The following is a 21483-nucleotide window of genomic DNA, read 5'->3' on the forward strand; positions in this document are numbered from 1 at the left end:
CCTCTCTGACCCTCTCTGTGCCTCTCTCTGTCCCTCTGTACCTTTCTGAGCCTTTCTCAGCCTTTCTGTGCCTCTCTGTGCCTTTCTGACCCTCCCTGTGCCCCTCTCTGCCCCTCTGTGCCTCTCTGAGCCTGGGAACCTGGGCAGGGCCAGCTCCCCTCGCCACCCAGAGCGAATCAGCCCAGAAAGGATCTGGGATGTGCTCCAGGTCACAGAGCAGAGCAGTGGCCAGGAACAGGAGCCAGCTCCCACTTCCCTTCCCAGAGCCTGTCCCCTGTCCCCCCCTGTGTCCCCCCCAGGGCTGGCTTTAATCACCAGAGCCTGTTTGTTTTCCTGGCCCTGCATTCCTCACCCACACGACATCGACATCGGATCCTCTCTGGGCCAGGTGGGTGGACAGCAAGCAGAAAATCCTCTCTTTTTTTGAGAAAGAGAATTCTCCAAGCCTATTCCAAGCCTCCTGCTGGACTCCAGCACTGGGAATTTCCTTTGGAGGGGGGGTTTGTGACCCCTTATCCCACTCAGCAAGGAGGAAAAAAATGCGCTTTATTTTTGAGATAGAGAATTTTCCAAACCTTTTCCAAACCTCTTGCTGGACTCCAGCACTGGGAATTTCCTATGGGGTGGGGGGGTTTGTCCCACTCAGCAAGGAGAAAATCCTCTCTTTTTTTTGAGAAAGAAAATTCTCCAAGCCTTTTCCAAGCCTCCTTGTGGACCCCAGCACTGGAGTGCCCAGATTTCCTTGGGGAGGTTTGTGACCCGTTGTCCCACTCAGCAAGCAGAAAATCCCCTGTTTTTTTTTTGAAACAGAGAATTCTCCAAACCTTTTCCAAGCCTCCTGCAGGACCCCAGCACTGGGAATTTCCTCAGAGGGGCTTTGGCACCCCCTGTCCCTCTCAGCCTCCCCTGGCCAGGGGAGAGAGGAGCTGCAGAGGGTTCACCCTGAGCTGGCAGGCAGGAGCCGCAGGGCAGGGTGTGAAGGACACTGAGGAGGATGTGAAGGACACTGCTGGGATGTGCAGAGCTACCAGAAATGTGCTCTTGAACAGCGCTTAAATCGATGAATTACAGGTACAGGATCACCCCAGAGAGGGGAGGATGCCCTGGCAGCGCTGCTGCCCCCAGCCATGGGTGCCCTGCCTGGCAGGAGCCACCCACGCCGAGCAGATCCCACAGAGAAAGCCCAGACCGAGCCCAGCTGAGCTGAACTTTAGCTCGGAGCCCGGTGCCACATTGCCATGGCAACAGCATGCTGCTCTGCAGCCTCCATCCCGGCGGGGAATGGCAGACCCTGCGCGTCCCTCTGTCCGTCCTGGGCAGCCCAGAGCCTGGCACAGAGCCCGGGATGCCCCTGTGGGTTTGATTGTGACCCCTGGAGCGAGTCACCCACCTTAGGTGAAGATCTGCAAGCCACGACAGTTTAAGTAGAATGATGGTGAATTTATCACGGGGTGAAAAAGGAGATTTTGGGGTTTTTAGAATGGGGGTTCAGGGGGCAAGTGGAGGGATCTGGGTGTGTCCAGCCAGACAAATTAAGTAGAATGACAGTGAAGTTATCACAAGGTGAAAAAAGGAGATTTTTGTGGGTTTTTAGAATGGGGGTTCAGGGGGGCAAGATGGAGGAATCTGGGCGTGTCCAGCCTTTCTCCTTCTTCTTCTTGGCCTCCATCTTCTGCTGGGATGGTGGCACTTTGGGATTGGTTTAGAGTAGAAGCTCAGTGTCTAACACAGGTGATGGGTATTGGGAAGTTATGGTAAATATTGTACAGGTAGTTTTTAGTATAAAAAGATAACAACACCCTGAGGGTATCAGAGTGCCTCTGACTGTCGTGCTGAGTGGACCTCAGCAGGACTGGAGAAAGAATTTTATAGATAAGAAACAATAAACAACCTTGAGACGGAGAAATGAAGAGCTCTGACTCCTTCTTCAAGCGCCAGGCTGGGAAAAGAGACTTTGTGACACATCTGGGGTCACTGTGAGCAGCCAGAGATCCTGACAGGTTAAAGCATCACTTTTCCATGGGATCACTGAGCTTGGAAAAGTCCTGTGAGACCATTGAATGCAACCTGTGCCCAGCCCAGAGCCCTGAGTGCCACCTCCAGCCCTTCCCTGGGCACCTCCAGGGTCGGGCACTCCAAACCTCCCTGGAGATCTTCACCAACCCCAAAACCTCCTGTGACAACAAAGTGGGATGGGGACATGGGAGGGGATATTTGGAGACCCGGGGGCATTCAGGGAGTCCTGCACCCTGTCCCTGAGAGCTTTGGGTTTGTGAAATCCCCCTGGTGTGAGCTGGGCTGGGCTTGGAGGGGCTGCGCGAGGATGAGGATGGCGCTGCTGTCACACCTGGGTGCCTCTGTTGTGGCAGGAGGAGCAGGAGCTGGAGGCAGCAGCCTTTGAAGCTGCCTCAGAGGTGTGTGGGATGGGCTCCTGCAGGTGTTCCCTTTGTCCCATCAGCTGCCACGCCTTGGCACCAAATCAAAGTTTTTTCCAGAGCTCACTTTCATATCCTCTCACTTTTATATCCTCTCACTGCCTGATCACAGCGTGGTCAGTGGGGAATTCAGGCCAGAATTGCCTTTGGAGCAGGAAAGCTCCACTTTTTCCTGAGAAAACCTCCAATCCTGGTGCTCTCAAAGCCAATAAATTGGATTTGTCTCCTGGATGCAAATGCCAGCAGCCCGTGGCAGTTAATTGCAAGTTTTCCTTGCAGGCTGCAAGTGGTGGAATCTCGCTACAAAAGGCATTTCTGATGTTGGGTGCTCTGTAAATATTTATGTTCTTTCAGTGGAGGAATGCCTCGCAATCAGACAAACCACACAAAGGCAAATGAACTCATCAAAAGAAACCACAACTGAAATGTAAATATCATAAAAAAACAGGGGAGAAAAAAGCCTCTCTTCTGAGGGAGCTCCGAGCCCAGGTGCTGCTGTGGGCTTTCCTCAAGTGAGGATTTGGTTTTTTTTCCTAATCTGCAGGTGCTTCCAGATGATGAACAGGATGGGAAATCTGGCCCAGTCCACCTTAAATCAGAGAATTTAATGGAATTTCAGTGTTTTGTCAGGCTCAAAGGCTGTAATTACTGGCCAGGACATAATCACCACTCGCACTCAAACACTCCAACTTTCACCCGTGCCTTTGGTAAATTTCAGAGCTGCTCTGAGCCAAATATTTTGCCTCCTAATCACAGTTTACACCCTTTATTCCCAAACATTAGGTAGCAGCAGGAAGGGAGAGCCTGTGTTTTGTCAGTTAAAGGTTTCTTTATTTCAGCCTTGTTTTTTAACACTATCAGCTAATCCCCAGCACCAAAACAAGGTTGAAACTTTGTCAGGAGTTTGCTGCTGATATCCAGGAATATAATTGCATTTATTTATCTCCCACCTCCAAATTTTAATGGATTTTTTTTCCCCTCACAGATAACAACAAAGACACAATGGGGCATAGGTAGGCTGTAAATGTAAAATCTCAGTTTTCTTCTTTCTTTTGAGCTCCTCTTGGGACAGATGGAAGCAGCAAGTAGAACCAGGAGTTTTACTGCCAGGATGCAGCTTGCTTGTAACAAATCCTTCACTTTTCCAAGTTGGCCTCTGTCATTTTCTGCTGGGAGAGAGAAACCTTCCATTTTCAATTCCATTTTGGGCTTTTTTTTTTTTGTTTTTTGTTTTTGTTTTTTATTGGTTTTTCTGGAAAGACAGTCAGGGAATGTTCGAATGGGAATTATTCTTGCAGAAAGTCTTGCAGATTTGCAGGAGGTTAAACCAAGGAAAATTGGGAGCCATTATCTTCCCAAAGGCAGAAAATGTGTTGCCTGAATTAATGTCTGATTTCAGGAATACTCTCGGTAACGCCATCCATCAGAAATGAGATGCTGAATTACCAGCAGTAGCCCCGTTCCTTATTAAACACTTTGGTTAATTAGTCTGGGGACATTTCGCAGGCTGGGGCTCTGTGGAGAGCTGCAGAGGGTCAGAGCAGAAGGCAGCAGCGATGGATTCGTGAGCACCAGGACTCAGCAGCTCTGCTCAGCCTCTGAGATCCCACGGCCCGAGCTCCCCAGCCCCGTCTGCCCACCTGTAACCACAGCAAATCAAAGTGAATAATGATTATTGTGGCCAGGAGACCATGACAATTGTTCTTTCTGGAGAGGTTAAAGCTGCCAGTCTGAGCCGAGAACCACCTGCCCTGATTTGGTGTGAATTCACCACGTTCTGTGCTGGATTTACCCTGCAGTGGGGCAGGGAGCCCGCACTGCAGCCCCCACTGCAAACCACAAACCAGGGGGAAGAATAAATGCAGAATGAAGGGAATTCTAAATCCCTAAACACAGAATAAAGGGAATTCTACAGGGCTTGGAGCTGTGGGTTCTCACAGGTGAAGCTCCCAGCAGAAGGACAGAACCTCTCTCAGCCTGCAGAGCTTTTGGTGGTGCTGGCAGTGCCACCTTTTGCCTCCGGCTGTGTCCCTGCTGTCACCCTGATGGAGCACAGCCCCCTGTTCCTCCCACCCTGGGCCTCTGCCATAAATTAATGGCATTAGAGCTCCCCTAATGTCCTACATGAGCAGGGTGGTGCTGATCCCTTCCCTGGCAGGGGCCCAGGGCAGGTAATTACCCTGAGCCTCCCTGTGGGCCTGGGACACTCTGGGGCTGCTGGCAGCTCTCAGTGCCAAACACAAACCCCACACCTTGAAGGGCTTTCCCCCTTTCCTTCTATAAAAACATCCTTGGTGGGTTTTTTTGCCATCTTTGCTCCAGGATCAGTACTGCAGGGAGGGATGTGTTGGAGCCCCCATCTGGGATTTGTTTACGTCCAGCTCTGCCCTGACAAGGGCACTTTGTGCTGCTGGGGGTGGAGGGGGGCAGCAGGGAAAATGGTGCCTCTATTCATGGGGAAGCACCAATCTCCATCTGGGATTTTATTCCAAAAAGGCCAGAAATACAAAATTACTCCTCAGCTAAGAAAGTAGAAACCAGGCCTTGATGTACAAGGGATTGTTATGCAAAAAACCCCAACCCTGGGGCTGCATTACAGGAAAAAATAGGGTGAGTTGTACTTTTAGCTTAAATGAAGCAGATTGCAAACTAAAAATTCAGGGACAAATTCCATAATAATTTATTGCTGAAAATTATTTTTTTTCCCCTCATGAAGTCAGAAAAGAGTGAGGAAAAAACCCCAAGAGATAACAAAGTTATCACCTGGCTGATCAGAAATGTGATTCTCCCCCAGTTGTGGAGAGGTGCCCCATGTCAGCCCAGCTCACCTCACCCTGTGTACGCCCTAAATGAGCCGGAAACACAGCACAGAAACATGAAACAGAATCTTCTGCTATTGGATTTTCCTCCTCTTTGCTCCATTTGTGCTGTGATTTATATGGAGAGCACAATTTGGAGGATTGCATTGTGCCAGCAGTGAGACCACACTCCCTTTATGCCAAGATGAATTATTCTGCAGCTTTCCCATGCTGCTCAATCATAAACAGGGGCAATGGGCAGAAGATGAACCTGTGATTAAGCAGGATTTTATTTTTCTATGTAGATTTCCCAATTCTGAAATGTTTTTTGATTATATCATAGAAAATATTTCTGGGAAAAAAACCATTTCTCACATTTCCATCTTCCATGGCGTGAGCGACTTCCCAGACATTGCACAGGGCTTGGGGAAGAGTGGGAGGAGGAAGAGCCCCAGAAGAAAAGGAATTCATGGAGTTTAAAAATGCAATTTACGTGTTCAACCAGAGTCCTGCAGGAAGATGCACGTTCCACATGCATTTTAAAGGTCCTACAAATAAACAGCTTTGCTCCCTCTGCTGCATATTTTGATCTTGGTAGCAAAAATAGGAAATACCAGCCTGACACTAGGACTGGATCCTTCCCCTGCAGGGCCAGAAGGGTCTTTTGTAGTGGGATTGTTTCAGGAGTGAGGCTTGGTCAGACACCTAAGATGGAAATTTGAAATATTGCAGGTGATTTGAAATACTGAAAGTGATTTCCTTCAGTGCAGCAGCCCTGTTAAGTGTTTGACTGTTTCTAAGATAAAAGCTGATCTCAGAGTTAACCCCAGCTCAAATGGCTGTGTTTAATGGCCTGGTGCTGTGGTGGCTCTGACTCCCAGCCATGCTGGGAATGAAGCACAGTGTGGATATTGATTAGCCCTGGAATTGTGAGTCATTTCCTCTGATCCACTGCTGAGTGCTAGCGTGCCCAAGGGGCTGGTTTAGGCTTCAAAAAAAAATGATGGGAAACACAAAGGGAGTGTGGGCTGTGGAATGGCAGTGACTTTCATTCAGAAAAACATCTTTGCAGAATAGCTTGGCTTTGAGAAGGAAAATATTTACATCCCTTCTCATCTGGAACTGGAATAACAAGAAACAAAACTTGAAATGGCAAAAAAAAAAAAAAAAGGGAAGGGGGCAAGATCCCACAGTTCCAGAGGCTTTGTAACATTAAATATACTTGAAAGGAAAAATCCCAGCTTAGGTGTTAATTACTCACATTACTGCAATGGAGCTTTGGAGAGGGGCTTGAGGGAGAGGGAAAAGGATATTTTGTTTTTCTTGCATTTATTTCCATCCTGCTGGTTCAGGATTGGCCTGGTGCTCCATGGTTTGAGCTGAGGCTCGGGAGCTCTGATTTCAGCTCCCTTTGGCCACAGGTTTCCTACAGACACGTCACTAAATCAGACTGTGCTCAGCTAGGGTGACTTTGTTCAGCTTTTTTGGGCTGTGTCCTCAGCAGGGGCTGTGCTGGGAAGATGCTCCGAGTTTGGGGTTACAGAACAATGAGGACTTGGGGAAACCAAGTTCTGTAAAATGAGAAATACGAAATAATGGGGGAATGTGCTGAATTCCAGCATCTTGCCAGGGGTGCTGCTGGATTGCAGGGAAGCTGCACAAGCTGGGCTGTGTTCAAGGGTGATGATGTTGTTGTCTCCGGATTTATCACAAGTTCCAGGCCCTGGGTACCCCTCTGACTGCCAAAGGCAGTGTCTGTCCCCGACTGTCCCACCTGACTGGGATCAAAATGCCCTCAAAGAGGACCCTGAGCCTTAGCAAAGGTTTTTGTGCTGTTTTGTTCCCCTTCCATGACGAGCACAGCCCTTCTCCAAGAGAGGCCGGAGCAGCTGTGCAGATGGCAGACATCTGCCAGAGAAATGCATCATCTTCCATCATCTGGCACCGCTCCTGGCAGCACAGAGCCGCTGCTTTGTCACCCAACAATTCCTCCCCAGAGAGGGAACCTGGGTGAGCAGAGCTAAAGCCACACTAAGGATGCTCTCCTGATCCCACCTGGGGGGTTTCAGTGGCCTTCAGGCCAACCTGGGGCCTCCTCACCCTGATGTGGAGATGAAAACGCCCACATTGTTTATTGCTGAGTGCTTTACATGAAGAACCTGCCTGTGGAGCAGCATCTTGTGTTTACAGCATTTAACATCGCTTTAATTCGGACTGCAGCACAAGAGCAGCAGCAATCAAAACTCCAAAAACCAAGGACAGGTCCATGAGGCAGAGCTCTGAAAATCCTGGTCAGGCCTGGAGGGGCAGCAGCTGCCCTGGGGACTGGGGGTGATGCTCACCAGTGAATTCAGGCCCCCAGACTGGTGATGGCAAAGATTACATTCCAAAAGTGGTGCCCAAAGGTTTCATGGCTGAATTTCAGCATCCAGATGTGCCTGGGAAGCTGCCTCAAAACAACCTGGGTGTTGTAAATCCCAGAGACTCCATCCAAGCTTCGGTAACAAAGCAGAGGATGGATTCAGTTCCAGAAAAAAATGATTTTTGCCTCAACAGCAAGAATTTTCCAGGATCTTTTTCTTTCTCACTGCATTTCAGCACCATCTTAAGACCATTATGCAAAAATAGAAACACTCCTTTACTCATATTTTTATCCTCTCCACAATATTTTTGGAGAAATGTGAAGCTGACATAACACAGAGTCAGAGAGTGAGATTCTGTTACAAGTTTTATTCTTCTGTGCCTGAAACCCATTCACAACCAAAGAATGTTGGGGAAACATTCAGCTCTGCTCTGGGCTGATTTAAAAATGGAATTATTCCTTTTTTTTTTTCCCTTGGAATGACTGCCTACCTGCCTGCCTGGTGGGCAATCAGCATAATCCTGTTTAGTTGCCTCTCAGCAAGAGGAAAATTAAAGCACAGTTCTGCTCCAGTGGATTCGTCTTCTGCAGCCCTGACTGGCAAGGAGCTCCCTGTGGTAAGGAAAGAGAGGAGCAAAAAGTTGTAAATTACTCTTTTTTTTGTTGGTTTTTTGGACAGCTCTTTGCTTCTGGGGGATGGGGGAGCCTTTATTAAGTTTCAAAGTGAGTCCAGTGGTCATTGATGCTTTAGAGGCAGCTCTGGGGGTGGATGTGCTGAGTGTGGCTCTGGCAGGGCACCCCATGCTCAGGGAATGTGGCTCCTCAGAGCTTGCACATGTGCTTGAACATTCCTGCCAGGCAGATCTGTACTTCTTTTAAATCAAAGCAGCCTGAGGGATGGATTTTTTTCAATTAAAGCAATCCTGTATTGCTTGCTACCACGAGACACCCTCTTGTTTTAGTCTCTTCTATGCTAGTTTTGCACACACTGGTTTTACACTTGCATTAATGGGCATGATGTGATGGTGAGGCTTGGAATAAATATTATTATAAATAAAAGCAGCAACTAGAACAGCTGTTCTTTTAAAATAGACAGGTATTAGTGATGCTGGTGTCTGTTATTTAGAGGCACTGGGTGATGGAGGTGCTTTAAATACCCTTAATATTTTAAATTAAAACAGAAACCAGTGACATCATGGGGAGAGTGGAAGAGAACAGTCAATTAATCCTCATATACTCTGTACACTCCTTTTAATTTCTGTGATTCTGCTCAGCTGAGAATCCTTTGTTCCTTTGAATTGAAGCACCAGAGTTGACTGGGTAGGTTAAAAATATTAAAATGAGACATTTAGTGCACACTGGCAGTGTGGAATGGTTTTTTACATGGAAGCCTGCATGTTAAATGTAACATTTTGTCCTCAAGGATGGAAGATTTCCCGAATTCCCCCAAGTGCCAGGTGACTCCCAGGGATGCCATCAGCTGGGTGACATGTGAGCTGTGAGTCAGAGTGACAGAGCATGGCCAGGAAATGGAATATCCTTTCCCTGGCTATTTCCATGACCTACAGCTCCACATCCAAATGCTCCCAGCTCTGGGCAGGAGCCATCCCTGGCTGTGGGCAGCAGAACTCCAGGAGAAATCCAGGATAAAGCTTGGAGCTCCAGGTATGGACATAAAGAAGGCCAAGTTCTGGGTGCTCAGATTCTGAATTTCTGGGCTGTAATTTCACCTCTCCGGTTCTGATGACTTCACCCTCATTCCTTGGTTTGTGACATCACCAGGGCACAGGAATATCTTTGTGAGCCACCTTGTCTAAAAAGGAGAGGGAGATACTCTTACTTTTCTTCTATATTAAGACTTTTAAAAATAATCCGTGGCAAAGAGAGGGATGTTTCAAGGGACTGTCTCAGCTTTTATTGCCTGGCTGTGAAGAATATTGATCTGAGGTCATTTTGCATAGTGTTGTTATCCATCACCATAAACATCTGCAGAGCACAGAACAATCCCCCTCTGGCCAGGAGGAATTCTGAGGTGCATTCCCTAATTCTGCCCCTTTTCCAGAGCCTCCAAATAAGGGAGGACTCTGCTTTGTGGTTTAAAAATCTGGGTCTAATATTTGTGAAATGCCTGTATAGTTAAAATTCACTTTTATTATATTTGCATAGCAGAAGTGGAATTAATTTGACAGATTCCACTGCTGCTGCTTTTAAATGTGGCAGAAAACTTCAAATTTCCTGCTCACTTTTATGCCAAGTACCCAGTGAAGTCAGGAACTGAGACTTGCACTTCAGTTATTGATTGATGGGATTTTTTTCCCCTTTTTATTTTATATATTAAATGCACAAGCATGGCCCATAAACCTCTGTTAATGGCCAAAAAAAAGGGAAATGTGTCAGGTAATGTACTTGGAGCACCTCATTCCATTTGGATATGCCTGGGACTCGTCTCCATTGGATTTTCATCATAAAACCCATGATTTTGCTTTTAAATTACTTGGAGGCTTAAATTCAGGCTAGACTCTTGATGTCTTTGCTCTGTGAAGTATTTTGAAGAGAAAAGCTCATATTTCAGGAATTCTGCTCCAGGTGAAATGGTGCCCCCAGATTTTCCTTTATTCTGCCCCATCCCTGAGCTGGAGGGGCTTTGGGGTGATTTTTCCTCTGCTGATTTCCATGCGAGCTCTTCCCCTGATCCACCCCGGGAGTTCAAACTCCCACATCAGGGACTAAAATATTGTTAAATAGGAATAAAGATCTGCTGATATCTCCAACACAAACAAGTGCTCCCCCACAGTACACAACAATTCACGGTATCTGTTGTGTGCAATATTCTCTCTTCACAGATCCTTCTGTTCCAATTTTTGGGGATGTCAGCTTGCAGGGAAGAAGAGCTGCCTTAATTGATGTGATGTTCTCTCCAAGACGATTGTTTACCACAGAGGAATACTCCTGCTTTGCAAGGCTTTGACTCTTTGGTTGATTTTTGTGGAGAAGACGACTGGGATATAAAATTGTTTATAAAATGGTGTCAATACCAGTCTGTGAACTTATTCTGGATGCTCTAAAGGTCATTTTTACAAGGCGACAGGGACGCCTCCCACTGTCCCAGGGTGCTCCAGCCTGGCCTTGGACACTGCCAGGGCTGGGGCAGGAATTCCCCCCCAAAATTCCATTTACACATCCCCTCTACAGGCCTGAAACCAGCGCCCTTGTCCTGCCACCATCTGCCCATGCAAATAAAAATAAAAACCTTGTGAAACCCTGCTTTGTTCTCTTCTGGGGTTGCTCTTTTCAAGCCAAGCTCATGGAGATTTAATCTCAAAAAGTTGGGTAATAATTGCTGCAAACTCAGTACCCTTCATAATAAAAAAATGTATCTAATACGTAGAAATCAGCTAATTATTTTCAGGATAGAAAGGTGTTTGTTCCTGAGGTTTTTATCCCAAATACTCCCAGGGCAAGGTTGGCTTTCTGCTGCAAGAAATAGATATAGCATATATCAACATATATAACATATATAAATATGTAACATATATAAACATATATATAACACATATAAACATATATAGCATATATAAACATATATACCATATACAAATATATATAACATATATAAATATATAGCATATATAAACATATATAGCACATATAAATATATATGCTCTATAAAATATATATAGCATATAAAAATATACATAATGTATATAAACCTCTATAGCACATACACAATATGCACTATTTTTATACCATATAATTATACTCCATGATACAATACTTACTTAATATGTTGTGTGTCATTATGTTAATTGCACTCTATAATAATTAATATACCGTTAACATTAGCATAATTACTATTACATTATCAATAATATGCTGTAATTGATAGAAGCTACATACAGATGTCTTTTTATATGGCATATAATACATAATTTATACATTTTTCTATTGCATATAGTACATAGTATATACAAATATTTGCATAAATATTAAACACCTATTTTCTATAGCACATAATACATATCATATACACATATTTACATACGTACTAAATACACATTATACACACATCAGAATTATTTATATTCTAATGCTTTAATATAATGATAATAATTAATGGAATGGAATGGAATGGAATGGAATGGAATGGAATGGAATAGAATAGAATAGAAAAGAAAAGAATAGTGTGATATATATTACAATTTATAATAACATAATATTTATTTTACATAAATATTAACTACCTACTTTCTATAGCACATACTACATATCATATACACATATTTACATACTTATTAAATACACGTTATATACACGTTAGAATAATTTATATTCTAATACTATAATATTATTTGATAATACTAATAATGATGTTATGATAATTGACGATAATGTGATAATAAGCAATAATGATATATGATATGATATGATATGATATTATATGATATAATATAATTATATAATCCTGCCTCCATATATAATTATAATAATAATATACTATATTATTAATTTTTAAATAGACGATATTATTAATTATAGCATGTAGTATAATAATATAATGTTATTTTATGTTATATTATGTTATATTATATTATGTTATATATTATATTATGTTACATATTATATTATGTTACATATTATATTATATTATATTATATTATATTATATTATATTATATTATATTATATTATATTATATTATATTATATTATATTATATTATATTATATTATATTATTACATTACATTACATTACATTATATTACATTACATTACATTACATTGCATAATAAATATGTAATAATATGCAATAAATATATAAAAATATAATAATGATCAGTAATGATGCTATGATAATAAACAACATGATGACAATTAACAATAACTATTTTCCTATTCCTCTGCTCCCTTACTCCCCAAACAAAGCCCTTTCCCCCCCCGCGCCTGGCGCGCAGCAGCGCGGCACTATTTCCCTTGGCGGAGGGATCTCGGCGCGTCTGGCAGCGCGCAGGGATCCGGGCGCTGCGCTCCGTCAGTCAGCGCCGTCAGGCGGCGCCGGGACGCGGCGGGCGCAGCGCTGAGCGGAGCGGCCACGCCGGGCTCGGCTCCCGCGCCCTCCCCGCGCCCGCAGCCCCGGCCCGCCGCTCCCTCCCGCCGGTGCGATGCTGCTGCCGCTCGCCGTGCTGCCCTGCGCCTTCGTCCTGCTGCGGGCCGCAGGTACGGCGGGCCGGGGGCGCGCCGCGAACAATGGGCTCGGGCGGACCCCGCGCTGCGGGGGCTCGGCGGGGCCGCGGGGTGGCGGAGACAGGAGGAGGAGGAGGAGGAGGAGGAGGAGGCGGCCGAACCGGGCTGGGCTGGGCTGGGCTGGGCTCCCCCGGGGCCGGGCTCGCTGCGCGGGGGGCGCAGACAATGGGCGCGGAGGGGATGCTGCGTGCGGGGTCGCGGCGGGCTCGAGGATGCTCCCGCGGCCGCCGCCCTCCGCCGCCCGCCGGGGCACGGACGCGGCCAGAGAGGGAGCCAGGGATGCGATCGCCGTGGAGCGGCTGGAATAATAAGAGGAGAAGGAGGAGAGGGAGAGGGGGAGAAAAAAAAAAAAAAAAAAGAGAAAAAGGAGGGGCGCGGGGCGCTGCCGTTGTGGAGCGGCCCCGGGCGCGCGCCGTGGTGCGGTGGCCCCGCTGTGGCCGCTCGGTAGCCGCGGTGACACCCCCGGGTCGCCACCGCCCCGGGCTCGGGAGCGGCAGGTGGGCTGGGAGCGGCGGGATGGAGCGGCCACACCTGCGCCGGCCCCGCCCCAGCCAGCATCCCTGCTCCGAGCTGCATCCCTGCTCCGAGCTGCATCCCTGCTCCGAGCTGCATCCCTGCTCCGAGCCGCATCCCCGTGTGCTCCATCCCTGCTCCGAGCTGCATCTCCGTGTGCTCCATCCCTGCTCCGAGCCGCATCCCCGTGTGCTCCATCCCTGCTCCGAGCCGCATCCCCGTGTGCTCCATCCCTGCTCCGAGCCGCATCCCCGTGTGCTCCATCCCTGCTCCGAGCTGCATCCCTGTGCTGGCCATGCCCGCTCCGAGCCGCATCCCCGTGTGCTCTATCCCCGCTCCGAGCTCCATCCCCGCTCCAAGCCGCATCCCCGTGTGCTCCATCCCTGCTCCGAGCTCCATCCCTGCTCCGAGCCGCATCCCCGTGTGCTCCATCCCCGCTCCGAGCCGTATCCCTATGCTAGCCATGCACCCATCCATCCGTCCGTCCGTCCGTCCGTCCGTCCGTCCGTCCCTCCTCCCCGGCGCTGTCCGTGCCGGCGCTCCCCGGGGAGCGCTCCCCAGCCGCGCTGCGCTCCGCCGGTGTTTGTTCCCTGTCCCGTCCTGTCCTGTGCTCCTCAGCCCTTGTCCCCCGTCCCCGGGGAGCATCCCGGGCCGGCGGTGCCATCGCCCCCTCGCAGCTGTCCCCGCGCCCGGCTGCGCTCCGGGATTTCCCCGGTGCCGTGTCCGTGTCCCCGCGCTCCCCGCAGCTGTCCGTGTGTCTGTCCTTGCCGTGCTCCCTCCCTGCCTCCTCCCCATGCTGAGGATTTTTATCTCCTTAAGCAATTACCGCCGCTGGGGCTCTGTCTGCGTTCTCGGTGACAGCGGCTGTCGCGGTGACAGTGCCACCAGTGTCCCCAGGGCTGCTGCCCGGCCCGAGCCACCTGTTTAACATCACCGCCCCCCCTGCGCCCTGCCCGGCTCTCCGTTTAGCCTCTGTTTAATTCAAATAAAAACCAGGAGTGCTCGTGAGGGGCTCTGTGCATGGCGGGGGGGGTCGCGCTCCCGTTCCAGCCGCTCCTGCCCTGCCCAGCTCCGCATCCTGCCCGGCCACACCCTCCCATCCCCGGGGCTGCACATCCCTGACACATCTGACACATCTGACACATCTGACACATCCCCGCCGCCCTTTTCCGCTGGGGGAGGCCACGATAAAGCGCCTTGCTTTGGGGATTTTTTGGTTCTTTTTTTTTTTTTTTCCCCCCCAGGGGAAATAAATGGGAGTAAGCAAAAGAAAAATTATCTGCATATCATCTGTTGCCCCACTCGAATACATGTTTATCCAATAATAATAATTATGAATATGGAGACTGCCTAGGGAGCTGCACAGCTGGATCTGTTAAATCAGCACAAAATGGAGAACACAAAAACCAAATAAAATATTAAAAAGCTAGAACAAAGCAGCAGCAGTGTTTATGGTGAAAGCAGCACCAAGCACATCCAGCTCTGCTTTCCACCCTAAAGGATGCTCTGCTTGTGTTCCTTCTTTTTTTCCCCACTCTGTGATGGAGGAGAAGGAATTTTGCTTTGAAAGCTGTGGAGATGTCAGTGCAAGAGGGTGTTTTATTTATTTTTATTTATTTTCTGATTGTGCTGCTATAAAAACCCTTAAGCTTAAATGTAAGAGGAGGCAAGAGGGAGATATTCATCAGTGAGGAATCCCTGAGGAAACTGTTGTGTGAGCACAGTTGCAGGGTGGGCTCCCAACCAAACCGTGTCTTTTATGGCTTTTAGAATAATTCCACATTTCGTGTGTACCCCCGTGGCCTGTGGTAGTGATGATTTATTTTATTTAGTCTGCTGTAAAATTAAAACGTTCTCTGATAATGTAGAAGCTGATTTATAGACAGAGCAGATGGCTCTTCTCCTTTCATGTGCATCCTGAGAACTGTGGTTTCCTAAAGAATAGAGAGGATTTTGTATCAACTTTATCCCCTTGACACATGAACTTGAAAATTCCCCAGCTGACTCTTGGGCTGGGTTTTGTTTTTTGGTTTTTTATTTTTTTATTTTGGGTCTTTAGCGTGTGGGTTTTGTCAGAGGTTTATTTTAAGGACATTTCACATGAGTAACTCCACAACTACCCGGTTTTTAAGTGTTAAACATTGTGGCTGCTCTCCAGGCTGAAAGTGCCTTCACTTTTCCTGGCTGGGCTCCAGAAATGTATTTTAAGGATAACTGCTCTGCCTGGGTGCAGGCGCTGGGCACAGAACGCCAGGGGGGTTTTTTGATGGTTTTCCTGCTTGTTTGGGGTGGGAGGGCGATGCCGTGGGTTTCCTGCACGGGCTGCCAGGGAAGCAGAACCAATTGCTGGGGGAGGAGGAGGAGGAGGAGGAGGAGGAGGAGGAGGAGGGGATCCTGCATCTGCTGCCATCAGTCTGCGAGGAGCAGAGGGATGGCTCGGGGAGGAGACAAAGCCCAGTTCATTTCCTATTTTCAAAGGCCATGCTGCGGTTTTCCTCGTTGTTTTACACACCTGGTGATAGGAGAAAGGCACATTTCTGGGGTTTTTTTGGTGGGTTTCTGAGGTGGTTTTGGAAACATCATCTTTGCAGTGCGTTCAGCGGGAGATGGGCGCTATGAACTTCCCCAAATGCCTCTGCAGGCAGCCTGGGAGGAGCTGCTTCCCCTGGAATTGAGTCGTGGCTTTCATGCAGGGAATTCTGAGAAAGCTCCAAGGATCTGATGCCAGCAGGGCAGTGTTTTCCAGGTGCTCTGAAAAGAGGGCGTTGATTTCTTTGTTTATTTCCCAATTCTTCCCTTTCCCACGGATGTGAGACAAGCAAAGCCACTCGCTCGTGAATGCTCACTTTGAGAATGACAAGGAAACAGAAATGTGCTTTCCTTGCTGTTCACAAACTGGGAGAATGGGGATAACTGGGCTGAGGGTGTGTCTGGCAGGGAACTACGGCTCCCAGCAGCTCCTCTCTCCTGGCTGGTTCCTTTGCGCATGTTTTTCGGGAATTAATGTCATTAAAAAAAAAGAAAAAAACAAAACAAAAAAAAAAAGAGCCACCAGGCAAATAGACTCTGAGGCATCCAAATCACAGGAGCAAATGTGAAGGTCAGCTCTGGGCTGGCTGTGGCTCCTTTTGTTTAGGAAAACACATTAGCATGGAGCAAAGGGCTGGCTGTGCACGGGGATGGAAATGAGCAGGGCTTGGCAGCAGGGCCCTTCTGGGTTCCTGGTGGGGAAATGCAGCTGCTCATTAGCAACGATGCCTTTTGAAGTGACCCGGAGCCAAATGGCAGCTCCTGCTCCTGCCTGCCTCCGGGACTGGCTCAGGCAGCCACTGCAGGGAGGTTTTCATGGGGGTTTGGGTGTGCAGTGCGCGTGGAACGGAGGGAAATAGATCAAAATCAAGGATAAAATTCAGATTAAATAAATGTATGGCTTTAAATCCGGTACTTTTCGCTGCATTGATGGTAAAGCAGATAATCCCTCTCCATAGGGTTGGTGATGCACATTCCAGACCTTCCCAGGGTAAATGACACACACAGGAGGGAGTCACCATCCCTGGAAGTGCCCAGAAATGGCTCTTGGGGCAGGGTTTGGTGCTGAACACGGTGCTGTTGCAGGGTTGACAGTGACACTTGATGATCTTAAAGGTTTCTTCCAACCTTAACAATTCTCAGTTTCAGCAGGAATTTCCTCATGGGAAGGGTTAAACCCGGGCAGGGCTGCCCTGGGAGCTTTGGATTCCCCATCCCTGAGGTGTCCAAGGAATTTCTGGGCAGGGTGGGGACTGCTCACAGCTTAGACCTGATGGCCTTGGGGGGCTTCTTCAGCCTCAGTGGCTCTGACTCCATGGCAAACCTCGTGCCACAGCACCTTGGGCTGTGCAAGGATCTGATGCTGCCAGGGCTGCGTTTTCCAGGTGCTCTGGAATGGGGGTGTTGATTTCTTTGGTTATTTCCCAGTTCTGTCCTTTCCCATGGATGTGACTCACTTGTAAAGATGGACCTTTGAAAATGACAAGGGAGCAGAATTGTGTTTTCCTTGCTGTTTATAAACTGGGAGAATGGGAATAACTGGGCCCCCAGGGGAGGACTCCCCACCAAGGGAGGTGCTGACATCTCCTAAAATGCCCAAAGCCACCTGAAAACGTCCCCAGAGCATTTTTTGGACCCTGTTACAGCTTTGGCTTCTGAGGTTGCTTTTGACCCAAGAATTTGAGTACTGGAGGTGCATCAGCTAAATTCTGACTGGGACAAATGTGGGGCATCAGCAGCCTCAGCCCAGCTGCCGGAAAAGCTGATTTTTGGGGAACAGCACACAATGGGAGGTTTATCCTGCACAGCAAGTGCAAATTGCTTTAAGATTCCTCTGAAGAAGCAGCAGCAGCAGCTGTGGGGTAGAGTCACATAGAGCTGTGCTTAAGAGCAGGGGGAGTTATCTGAATTCTTCAACGTGAATAATAATTAGGATGGAGAGCTGAGCAGCAGAAATCACAGAGCAAGAGCAAGATAAAAATTGTGCTTGTGCCTGAAGATGAATGTCTCCACTTGCCTCTGCAGAAACAGAGCTGGGCTTGGGAACTGGGGGGGATTTTCAGGAATCTGTGTTTGCTCTGTAATTGCTCAGTGTGGGTTCAGTGCTCCTGCCCTGCCCAGGGATGGAGGCACCAAAGGTCCCAGGTGAACTCAGGCTGAAAACCAGGTCAGACACGGGGCAGAGCCCAGGCCTGGCAGGCCCTGATCCCATTCCTGCTGCTCTGGCCCAGGCAGGGCCATGTCCCACCTCTGATGCAAGGAAATCCATTTGGGGCTGCAGGCAGTAATGGGATCTGTGTCAGGGCTGATCCATCCTCTATTTTCATCCAGATCTTGTGACAGGACAGATGCAGGGGGTGTTGGGAAAATGGGAGTTGGCTGGTTCAGTACAGCCTGGGAAGAATAACGTGGAAAAATATTTGGGAAATCCATTGAAATGGTCGATTTCTTTAAAAGGGAAGCAGATTTGATTTATTTTGAGTTAAAACAAATGTCCACCACTTCACCAGGGCATCACTGGCCAGGACAAAATCCATTTAAAGAACCTCTTGACTGCTTGAATTGTTGCGGAATTGTCAGTCTCATCATGTCTTGAACAGAAATATTTATGTATATATTGTCTTTCTAGCTGAGTTTTTAAGGCTGTTACAGCCATTGGGTCAATCAGGGTAGGTGCTTTCCACAGCTGGTTGTTAAAATCAGACGAGTTGGGTCAATTCTCTAAAAATCCACCTGCCTCTGAGTGCTGAGGCCACGTTTGGAGTGTGGGGTCCAATTGTGGACCACAACCAGTGGATTTCCTGCAGAGGGACTGGAGGAGCATCTTTGGTGTGAGAAGAGGCTGAGAGAAGGCCCCAGGGGACGTGGATGTGGACAAATCCCTGCTGGCAAGGAGTGAAGACTGCCAGGATCTCCCAGCAACAGAGCAAACTGGAATACAGCACAGCAAATCCTCTCTGCACAGATGAAAACACACCAAAATCCCTTTCTTCTTTTTCTTTTTCTTTTTTTATTATTATTTTTTTTTTTTGTTGGATGACTCCTGGACCAGGCTGAGTGGGGAAATTGTGGATCCTCCATGCATGGACCTTCAGAACACACCTGGCCAGACCCCTGGTGACCTCCTGCCCTCCCCTCCTGCATTGGATCACCTCAAGATGTCCCTTCCAACCCAATCATTCTGTGATTTTCCTACCTCTACTCTTATAAAAACAGTTATAATAGAAGCTTATTTGAATATTTAATCCACTTTTCCTTCTTTGTTTACGTTCATGACATTTATCACCCTTGAACCTTTCGGATGAACAAGAATGTTAATTGTTTGTTGCTGGTTTATGGTTAATTGTCATTTAGCACATTGATTAACTTGAAATATGACTGCAAAGACATGAATGGGAGTGTGTAAATCTGTTACAGAAATGGAGAATTGTGTGAAAGGAAGGGTTAGAGGAAGAAATGAGCCAGGTGACATTGAGGCCACGTTTTGGGCAGAGTTTGGTCAGAATCAGTGAAATTCAAGGTCCTTTCCAGAGGAGAGCCCTGGCTGAGCTGGGGAATTGGGCAGGTGATAAATGGTGAAATAAAGTGATGAAGATTTTAGACAATGGAAATAGAAAATCGTTACCTCCATATTTGAATGGGCTTTCCCAGATGTTTAATATCTCTTGTCCCAAAAGCAACTGTATAAAAAATACTTTAAAATGTTACTACAACTGCAATATATTCCTGCAGCATTTAGTTAATTGTCCCTGAAATCAAACTGTAGGATTGTAAATGTCCTTGTTTTATGGAAAAAAAAAACCCTAAAAATTTTTTTACAAAGTGCAGTTCTTTTTACAGTGAAGACTGATGTGCATTAAGCATTCAAAAATTGAAATCCCATTTTTTTCCCAGCACCTTCTTATGTGGGATATTCAGAGCTGGGTTTGAATAAAACCAAAGGAGAAGCAGCCAGTTTGGAGGTGTTGGCACAATATGGGCAAACTGGGCTCTGATTATGGAATTATTGCATATTTTAAAATAGGAGCAGCCAGATTGGTGGTGTTGGCACAATATGGGCAAACTGGGCTCTAATCTGTGGAATTATTGCACAATTTCAAGCAGGAGCAGCCAGTTTGGAGGTGTTGGCACAATATTGGCAAACTGGGCTCTAATCTGTGGCATTATTTCATAATCTAAAATAGGAGCAGCCAGATTGGTGGTGTTGGCAGAATATGGGCAAACTGGGCTCTAATGCATGGAATTACTGCACAATTTAAAACAGGAACAACCATATCGGTGGTGTTGGCACAATATGGGCAAACTGGGCTCTAATGCATGGAATTACTGCACAATTTAAAATAGGAACAACCAGATTGGTGGTGTTGGTATAATATGGGCAAACTGGGCTCTGATTATGGAATTATTGCATATTTTAAAACAGGAGCGGCCAGATCGGTGGTGTTGGCACAATATGGGCAAACTGGGCTCTAATGCATGGAATTATTGCATATTTTAAAACAGGAGCAGCCAGATCGGTGGTGTTGGTATAATATGGGCAAACTGGGCTCTAATGCATGGAATTATTGCATATTTTAAAACAGGAGCAGCAAGATCGGTGGTGTTGGCACAATATGGGCAAACTGGGCTCTAATGCATGGAATTACTGCACAATTTAAAATAGGAACAACCAGATTGGTGGTGTTGGTATCAAATGGGCAAACTGGGCTCTAATCTGTGGCATTATTGCACAGTTTGAAACAAACACAGCAGGGATTGAGGGCAGCTCGGGCTGGGGATGCTCGTGGTGGTTCCTCAGAGCCCAGCCTGTCCTTGCATATTAATCACCCTCTCAAAGGAGCTCTGATGTGCATTGTGCAGGCTCTGGGATTGTGGTGCTCAAAAGGGTTTTTATTCCATTCAAGTGGAGGGGCTGAGAGCAGCAGAACCCGGGCAGTGGCTGGGGAAGGACTGCCCCGAGCGCCCCGGAGCTCTGCCCTGCCAAATGGGCACTAAATTCTCAAATATTCACCCCCAGGTCTCCCTGGCTCTTCTGGCAGCTGGGGCGTAAAATTAAATATTGGGCAGCTGAGATTTCAGCAGGCCAAGCTCGAGGTCTTGATCCCGTTGGGAAACTTGGAGGGGGTAAAGGTTGGGGAAATGGCAGATTTGTGAGTTTGGAAATAACAGGATTTCTCCCAGGTAAAGAATGGGGAAATGTCAGATTTGTGGGTTTGGGAATAACAGGATTTCTCCCAGGTAAAGGGTGGGGAAATGGCAGATTTGTGGGTTTGGGAATAACAGGATTTCTCCCAGGTAAAGGTTATGGAAATCTCAGATTGTGTGGGTTTGGAAATAACAGAGTTTCTCCCTGGTAAAGGTTATGGAAATCTCAGATTGTGTGGGTTTGGGAATAACAGGGACTAGCACAGCATTCCTCTGGTGATGTGGTTTTGTGTGACTTCAGCTGCTGCTCTGGGGCAGTGTGAGGTGAGGTGTTAATGAGCTGTGTCTGTGAAAAAATCCAGAAAAGGGGAGATTTTGGCTCCTTTTCTTTGTACAAATCTCAAAAACCCTGTAGATACTGAAACATGGACTTGAGTGAGCAGTAGGGATGTTTCAGTGGGT

At 47.2% G+C, this 21483-nt stretch overlaps 1 protein-coding gene across 6 annotated transcripts in view; it reads left to right on the plus strand.

Moving 5' to 3' along the window:
• Positions 1–12647: 12647 nt before the first annotated feature.
• The window catches only part of NCAM1 (neural cell adhesion molecule 1), a 93138-nt gene continuing 84302 nt past the window's right edge, over positions 12648–21483 (plus strand). For 4 of the 6 annotated variants that reach the window (XM_036397332.2, XM_036397340.2, XM_036397335.2 and 1 more), the window contains exon 1: positions 12648–12807. In XM_036397332.2, the coding sequence (XP_036253225.1) occupies positions 12753–12807 (55 nt within the window). In that variant the 5' untranslated portion in view covers positions 12648–12752. The remainder of the gene's footprint in view (positions 12808–21483) is intronic. The other 2 variants (XM_036397338.2, XM_036397339.2) reach the window with 1 other exon arrangement.

Source organism: Molothrus ater, chromosome 22, assembly GCF_012460135.2.
Source record: "Molothrus ater isolate BHLD 08-10-18 breed brown headed cowbird chromosome 22, BPBGC_Mater_1.1, whole genome shotgun sequence".
Classification (NCBI taxonomy): domain Eukaryota; kingdom Metazoa; phylum Chordata; class Aves; order Passeriformes; family Icteridae; genus Molothrus; species Molothrus ater.